This window comes from Ranitomeya imitator, chromosome 4, assembly GCF_032444005.1.
Source record: "Ranitomeya imitator isolate aRanImi1 chromosome 4, aRanImi1.pri, whole genome shotgun sequence".
NCBI lineage: Eukaryota > Metazoa > Chordata > Amphibia > Anura > Dendrobatidae > Ranitomeya > Ranitomeya imitator.
Genome location: NC_091285.1, coordinates 707,952,066 through 707,961,123, shown reverse-complemented (window position 1 = coordinate 707,961,123; position 9,058 = coordinate 707,952,066). Strand labels below are relative to the sequence as shown.

General features: G+C 42.6%; 1 protein-coding gene across 1 annotated transcript; it reads left to right on the top strand.

The window, feature by feature from the left end:
* Positions 1-704: 704 nt before the first annotated feature.
* On the top strand, positions 705-3,027 carry LOC138674383 (olfactory receptor 11L1-like). Its single transcript, XM_069762231.1, has 2 exons — positions 705-767; positions 1,844-3,027. The coding sequence occupies exons 1-2, from the start codon at positions 753-755 to the stop codon at positions 2,786-2,788; spliced, it is 960 nt and encodes a 319-aa protein (XP_069618332.1). The 5' UTR covers positions 705-752; the 3' UTR covers positions 2,789-3,027.
* Positions 3,028-9,058: the final 6,031 nt, after the last annotated feature.

Here is a 9,058-nt window from a genome sequence, read left to right as displayed (position 1 = left end):
CCCAATACTGACCCCTGCGGTACCCCACTGGTCACAGCGACCCAGTTAGAGACTATACCATTTATAACCACCCTCTGCTTTCTATCACTAAGCCAGTTACTAACCCATTTACACACATTTTCCCCCAGACCAAGCATTCTCATTTTGTGTACCAACCTCTTGTGCGGCACGGTATCAAACGCTTTGGAAAAATCGAGATATACCACGTCCAATGACTCACCGTGGTCCAGCCTATAGCTTACCTCTTCATAAAAACTGATTAGATTGGTTTGACAGGAGCGATTTCTCATAAACCCATGCTGATATGGAGTTAAACAGTTATTCTCATTGAGATATGTCACTTTTCTGGTGTAAAAACTTTGATGTGTCAGTTCTTCTGTTACTAGATGGAATAGATAACCAACATATATCTTATATGGTATATTTCTTTTATGATTCTTTTTATCTTGAGAGTGACCACTTACTATTACCAGTGTATTTTTTGAATCCTTAATGGATTAGTACACAGAAAATCCCTAACGTGACACGAACATCTCCGTAGAATTACTCTACTGAACACAACACCTATAAATACAGGCAGCGCTTTATCCTCTGTGATATATGGAAAGTCTTTATGTCTCATCTACACAAATCCACATGAGCAGATAAATCTATGTTATTTGAATAAAATAAAAACTAGCAGGAAAAATGCTGAGAAATGAAATTTAGGTTTCACACATTTCATTTAAATTTGTTTGGGAAAGAAAAGGATCATGAAAATGTTTGATGTAAGTATTGACCCGAGTGTTTAGATGAGTTCATATTTTGAAAGTCATAAATAATTTTCTAAATTCAATATAATGTCTATTATTATTTTTACTCATGAAATGTCAGGATTATAAAAGGAAGTGCTTGAGTGTTGCAATGAGCTTTGGGGTCAAGAAAGATGTCAGAGGAGCGGGATTTGATGACCGATCACATTCCTGGTTACCTTGATCAGGGCTCAAAGAACCCCAGAGATCCTGGAAAGCTATGTCGGGAAAAAACATGAAATATAGGAAGACGGCCCTGATACATAAGACTTGCATTGTTCAGACCACTCGATGAATGGGGGTTATAATTGCTAGGCCTCTCCGCCACTCATTTACTCCAACTCACCAAAATTACTCCACTTAAGTGGCGTAGCTTTCCTTGAATTAGATTTGTGGGCTTAGACTCGCTGTGTCGTAACACTGGACATGCTCCGTTCATTTTTGCCTAGCTGGCTGCTACTGGCATGAAAACAACAAAACTGAATACAATTTTGTGAATCTTGCTCACCAACTTTGGTAAATGACTGGCAAAACAACCAGTTTGCGGATATGATTTATCAGGAGGTTGAGTAAAATTGTAGACAGCTTTCAAATAAAAGATTGACAGCTGTCTGGAGACCTTTGGATTAAAGGTTGGGTGGGATGTTGGCTGGTCAACTGAGAAGATGTACACAACTTGTTGGTTGTGTACAAAGAATACGAGGACGCCCTGATATTGATTGTTTGGTAAAAAGCCCTTGGACCGTCCTCTTCCCGTGTAAATTTACTTTGCTCAAATCACCCATTGAGTAAAGCGTGCTTTTGGCAATAATAGGGATAGATGCATGCATATATTAATTCTGTGTGAAAAGCCAAAGATAGTAAAAGGTAAACTGTATGCTCATGACATGGATGCCTCACATTTTAGATTAATAGCTTAATCCCTAAAAACATCTTGTCTTCAGGTTATTGAGTGCTTCCATCAGAAAAGCCTTATCATAAGGACCTCATAACGACCTCTTAAGGACCTTTTTGTTACCCTATCATTGTCTTTTTTATGTACTTTTAAACAGGAGCAAAATCAGACTACTGTGAATGGATTTTATCTTTTAGGATTTCAAGCTAGTTACACTTTCAGAATAATTCTGTTCTTCCTACTCTTTCTGGCTTACTGTGGGACGATATGTGGGAACCTCCTGATCATCACCCTGGTGTCCACCAGCAAGAACCTCCACACTCCAATGTACTTCTTCATCTCGCAACTGTCCATCAGTGACATCTTGTTGACCACGGACATTGTCCCCAACACTCTTCACATCCTACTGAAAAATGGGGCGACCATTACTTCTATTGGTTGTATTACTCAATATTGTTTGTACTGCTCTTCGGAAGCATTTGAGTGTTTTATCCTCACGGTGATGTCTTATGACAGATATGTCGCCATTTGTAATCCCCTCCACTATACATTTATCATGACAAGTGAATATTGTGTGAAACTGACCGTTATATGCTGGTTGGGAGGTTTCTCCATTACACTGAGTGACATGTTAACAACTTCGATGCTAAACTTTTGTGGCTCTAATATCCTCAACCATTTCTTCTGTGATCTCATCCCATTGTTAGATATTTCCTGTTCTAATATCTTTACAGTTCAGCTAAATATCTATTTGACCAGCATTCCTTTAGTATTCATCCCAACCATTATCATTGTTATCTCTTATGGTAAAATCATTTTTACTATTTTAGGAATTCCATCCAGTACCGGTAGACAGAAAGCCTTCTCCACCTGCAGCTCCCACCTCATTGTGGTCTCCTTATTCTACTGGACTATTTTTGGTGTTTATATTTTTCCAACAAAAGGTCAAACCCTGAACATTAGTAAAATGATGTCATTACTCTATACTGTATTTACCCCTATGATTAATCCCATTATATACAGTTTAAGAAATATAGATATTTGGAAAGCCGTACAGTTAACCAAAAAGAAGCTGGGACTGGCAATGAGCGTTGTGGAGTAAAGCTCCAGCTGGAGTGGGGCGAATGGAACAACAGTGAGAAAGAGCTCCTCTTCTATATTATCTCATGGGCAAGAATGCAGAACTTGGGCCATCTAGTAACCATGTATAAGTATATAAGGGGACAATACAAATATCTCTCCAAGGATCTGTTTATAGAAAGGTGACGTCACAAGGGGGCATTCTTTGCGTCTGGAGGAGAGAAGGTTTTTCCACCAACATAGAAGAGGATTCTTTACTGTTAGGGCAGTGAGAATCTGGAATTTTTTGCCTGAGGAGGTGGTGATGGCGAACTCAGTCGAGGGGTTCAAGAGAGGCCTGGATGTCTTCCTGGAGCAGAGCAATATTGTATCATACAATTATTAGGTTCTGTAGAAGGACGTAGATCTGGGGATTTATTATGATGGAATATAGGCTGAACTGGATGGACAAATGTCTTTTTTCAGCATTGCTAACTATGCTAACTTGGGTCTGATTTAGTAGATTTTATTCATATCTCCTGTTATTATTTCCATTTTTTGTTCCATTTTTGGAAATAAAATGAGCCTGTCCATTCTTTGACATGGGGGCAGAAATGTTACAAACCGTAACTAATGTTAGTACAATTAATTGTAAAAGAGGAGTAATTCCCATCCGCTCACCACTGCAGGCAGTCATCCATAATGGGAAAATCCCGGGTCCTGTGCCAGATAAACAGTCAAAGTGAGTGAAAACAGGTATCCAACTATCACCAAACAATTAGCATATTAAATTGGCTTAAAAACTTTATTTATTGATATGCTTACAATATGTTAAGGACTGGCGGAACGCACCAAGTACAAGATGAAATGGAACTAGGTGCGTTCGCAGTCCGAGGTCCACCGTGCAGGTAAAAACCCTGCTGCTAGTAAAGACGGACTATATGGCGGTACTATAAGAATACACACATGGGTTAACTTCACCCTGTGTGAAGGAAGCGACCCTGTTGCGTCACAGGACCGCGGTACCGCACATAGAGCGCAAGCAAGAAGTCTCTAATCTCAAACCCGAGACTGAGGGTTTGAGTTCAGAAGATCTCATGCGCTCGACACCGCAACTGGGGTGTCAGAGGAACATAAATAAGAATATAAAGGCACAAGAGTGCGTGCGGTGCCGCACTGACGGACGCCACTAACCACCCAGGCTTGGGTCAGGAAAGCGCAGAGCAAGCGCACGGCGCCGTACTGGCGGACACAGCAACTGGTAGCTGTAATGTGTTTTATGTGCTGTTGGATAAGTCGGGCGCTAGATAGCAAACATACACCTTCCGCGTACAGTCATCCAATAGGGAGGGTATTTTAAAGAGCGACTTTCACTCACAACACACACACATATTTACAAGACAATACTAGCGCATGGCCGTGCGGTCATGCGCAGTTTATATAGTTGCAGCACAGGAAGCTGCTACCGAAGTTTTGCCCTTTCAGGACCTTCCTGGAGGACCAATGGGATGTGCTGCAGTACCTGAGCATGTGACCCTCGATCTCCAACGGGAGATCTTGCCCTGGGCATGCTCAGAGTGTGAAAATAAGGACTTAGTCCCAGAGAAGCTCGCTCGCCGCAGATCAGTGCAGGGTACAACAGGAGAGCCAGAAAAGGCAGCAGTAACCCTATGCACAGAATCAGTCCCAGCAAGACGCTGGGAGCGACGCCTCCGCTGAGCAGACCCCCCTGCGGCCGAAGCAGAATGGGAGACCGCAGCAGACACGGATCGAGATTCCTCCTGTCCAGCAGAGGAAACTCAACTCCTAACACAATCACTTTACTTATTAATAAACCCTTTATAACTGATTCACTTGTGTTTAGAAGAGATATACATTTGATTGTTCTATGGGTCTAATCACAAGATTAATACATAAAATATAGCAGGAATGCTTTCATGGTGATCAAAACTATTATCAATAAAATTAGAACAATTTAATGAATATAAAGACTCACCAGAAGGACCAATCCACCATGTACAGATTAACCCCTTAACCCCCAAGGGTGGTTTGCACGTTAATAACCGGGCCTATTTTTACAATTCTGACCACAGTCCCTTTATGAGGTTATAACTCTGGAACGCTACAAAGGAATCTGATAATTCTGACATTGTTGTGCAATTTGTCCTGAGTACGCTGATACCCCATATGTGGGGGTAAACCACTGTTTGGGCGCATGGCAAAGCTCGGAAGGGAAGGAGCGCCGTTTGACTTTTCAATGCAAAATTGACTGGAATTGAGATAGGACGCCATGTCAAGTTTGCAGAGCCCCTGATGTGCATAAACATTAAAACCCCCCACAAGTGACACCATTTTGGAAAGTAGACCCCCTAAGGAACTTATCTAGATGTGTGGTGAGCACTTTGACCCACCAAGTGCTTCACAGAAGTTTGTAATGTAGAGCCGTAAAAATAAAAAATTATATCTTTTTCACAAGAATGATGTTTTCGCCCCCAATTTTTTATTTTTCCAAGGGTAACAGGAGAAATTGGACCCCCACAAATTACACCATATTGGAAACTAGACTCCCAAGGAATCTATCTAGATGTGTTGTGAGAACATTGAACCCCCAAGTGTTTCATTACAGTTTATAACACAGAGCCGTGAAAATAAAAAATCATTTTTTCCCACAAAAATTATATTTTAACCCCCAAATTTTTGTTTTTCCAAGGGTAACAAGAGAAATTGGACCTCAAAAGTTGTTGTCCAATTTGTCCTGAGTACGCTGAGTCCCCATATGTGTGGGGGGGGGGGGACCACTGTTTGGCCGCACGGTGGAGTTCGGAAGGGAAGGAGCACTGTTTTACTTTTTCCACACAAAATTGGCTGGAATTGAAATTGGACGCCATGTCACGTTTGGAGAACCCTTGATTTGCCAGAACAGTGGAAACCCCTCAATTCTAACTCCAACACTAACCCTAACACACCCCTAACCCTATTCCCAACCCTAATCCCAACCATAAATGTAATCCAAACCCTAACTTTAGCCCCAACCCTAACCCTAATGGGAAAATGGAAATGAATACATTTTTTTTATTTTATTATTTTTCTCTAATTAAAGGGGTGATGAACGGAGGTTTGATTTATTATTTATAGCTTTTTTTAGCTGATTTTTATGATTGGCAGCCGTCACACTCTAATAGATGATTTTTATTGCAAAAAATATTTTTTGCGTTACCACATTTTGAGAGCTATAATTTTTCCATATTTTGGTCCACAGAGTCATGTGAGGTCTTGTTTTTTTGTGGAACGAGTTGCTGTTTTAAAAGGTACCATTTTCGGGCACGTGACATTTTTTGATCACTTTTTATTCTGATTTTTGTGAGACAGAATAACCAAAAACCATCTATTCGTGAATTTCTTTTGGGAGAGGGGGTGTTTATACCGTTCCATGTTTGATAAAATTGATAAAGCAGTTTTATTCTTCGAGTCAGTACGATTACAGCAATACCTGATTTATATAATTTTTTTGTTTTGGTGCATTTACATGAAAATAACTATTTTATATAAAAAATAACTATTTTTGCATCGCTGTATTCTGAGGATTATAAGACTATAACTTTTATATTTTTTTGGTTATTATGCTGTATGGCAGCTCGTTTTTTGTGAGACAAGATGACGTTTTCAGCGGTACCATGGTTATTTATATCCGTCTTTTAGATTACGTGTTATTCCACTTTCTGTTTGGCGGTATGATAATAAAGCATTGTTTTTTGCCTCTTTTTTTTCTTTTTTTTAACAGTGTTCACTGAAGGGGTTAACTAGTGGGACAGTTTTATAGGTCGGGTCGGTATGGACGCGGCGATACTAAATATGTGTACTTTTATTGTTTTTTTTATTTATATAAAGAAATGTAATTATTGGAACAATATTTATTTATTTTTCTTTATTTAGGAATTTTTAAAAAAATATTTTTTACAGTTACCCAGAGTGGGACATCACTATACAGTGTCAGATCGCTGATCTGACACTTTGTGAAGCACTGTGTCAGATCAGCGATCTGACAGGCAGTGCAGGAGGCTTGCTGGTGCCTGCTCTCAGCAGGCACTGACAAGCCACCTCCCTGCAGGACTGGGAAGGCCCCCATGGCCATTTTGGATCCGGGCCTGCAGGGAGGAGGACGGAGGAGACGCTCTGAACAACGCGATCACATCGCACTGTTCTAAGGGTCTCAGGGAAGCACACAGGGAGCCCCCTCCCTGTGCGATGCTTCCCTATGCCGCCGGAACGCTGCAATCATGTTTGATCGCAGTGTTCCGGAGGTTAATGTGTGGGGAGCCTACAGGGATCGCCTATGACGTACTATCCCATCCCTTGGAATTAAGTCCCAGGTCACCTCGACGGGATAGTGCGCCATATAGCAGAAAGGGGTTTAATACATTTTAGAAAGATTTCATACTTAAAAAAGACAAAAAATCATTAGAAAGGAAAGGGAGTTTTGAACACGACCTGATATATAACATTCATCCGAGTCACATTAGTGAGACTTATTTGTCCTGTTGTAGCTTCCATAATTTAAATTAACACCCAGGAATGAAGATTTAGAAATACACAGATCCCAGCTTTGTCTAAACCTTTCAGAGATGAAAATCAGACAAAAAAGTGAATGATGCTGACGTCCAGTTATCGAAAACTGCATCCGTTCTGAAATCCCCATGGATTCTTTAACCAGACTCCTCTCCAGATCTCTCCTGCCACGACCGTACACAGTGAGAACAGTGCTGTAGGGGCTACAGGGATGGTATCATCTGATTGTGTGCTGGTTAATATGTTCATGGGTTCACAATCGGGAGATGCCGTGTAACAGGCCAGATAAACCTCCCACCCAGAATATACCTGGGGTTAAAGCAGCCTAGACCAGATTATACCCCTCCGAGTCAGAATATACCCCAGCTGCTGTAGATCAGATTTTTCATGCTTTTTAAAACCATTGAGTGATATACTTAATAACGGGGCCCCAGTCAGTGCACAGGGGCCCGAGGCAGCACACAGGGGGGCAGAGACAGGGCATGGGGCCCCAGAAAGCACAAAATACCCCAGACATGGCACAGGGGCCCCAGACATCGCACAGGATTGAGTGATATACTCAAGAACAGGGCCCAGGCAGCGCCCAGGGGGGCAGAGACAGCGAATGAGGTCCCAGGCAGCACATTAGGGCCCTGTGCGCTGTCTCTTTCCCCCTTGCGCGCTGTCTCTCCCCCCTGCACACTGTCTTTGCCCCCTGTGCGCAGTCTGAGGTCCCATGCGCTGTCTCTGCCCCTCTGTGCACTGCCTGGGGCCCCTGTATGCTGCCTGGGGCCCCTATGTGCTGCTTAGTGCCCCTGCGTGCTGCCTGGGGCCACTGTGCACTACCTGGGGCCCCTGTTTGCTGCCTGGGACCCCGTTCCCTGTCTCTGCCCCACTTGTTCTGCCTAGGGTCACTGTGTGCTGCCTGGGGCTCCGTGTGCTGCCAGGGGCCTCTGTATGCTCCCTGGGTTCTCTGTATGCTCCTTGGGGCCACTGTGCACTGCTTGGCACCCTGCTCACTGCCTGGGGCCCCTGTGCGCATCCTGGGGCCATGTGCACTGCCTGTGTGCCTCCTGAGGCTCTGTGCACTGCCTGGGGACCCCATGTGCTGCCTGGGGTCCCATGTGTTGTCAGGGTCCCCTGAATGTTGCCTGGGTTTCTGTGTACTGCCTGGGGCCCCTGTATGCTGCCTGGGACCCTGATCGCTGTCTCTGCCCCCCATGTGCTGCCTGGGGCCACTGTATGCTGGCTGGGGCCCCATTCACTGTCTCTGCCCCTGTGTGCTACCTAGGGCCTCATGTTTTGCCTGGGACACCATTATTGAGTATATCACTCAATGGTTCTCAAAAGCCTGAACAATCTGATCAACAGCAGCTGGGGTATATTCTGAATCTGAGATGGCCCACTGACTCTGAGATTGTTTTCTGATGACATATTGTACTTCATGGTAGTGGTAAAGTTTATTTGATACAACTTATATTTAATTGTAAAAAAAATTGGAAACTTCGCAAATTTTTATTTTATTTTGCAATTTTCAATCTTTTAATTTTTATGCCTTTTATGCACAATTTTTAAAACATTTGTTTTTTGTTACGAAGTTATAAGGGTTAAATTTGACCAGCGATTTGTCATTTTTACAACAACATTTGTAAAACCACTTTTTTAGAGACCACCTCACGTTTGAAGTGACTTTGAGGGGCCTATATGACAGAAAATACACAAAACCGCAACCATTCTAAAAAATGCACCCCTCAATATACTCAAAACC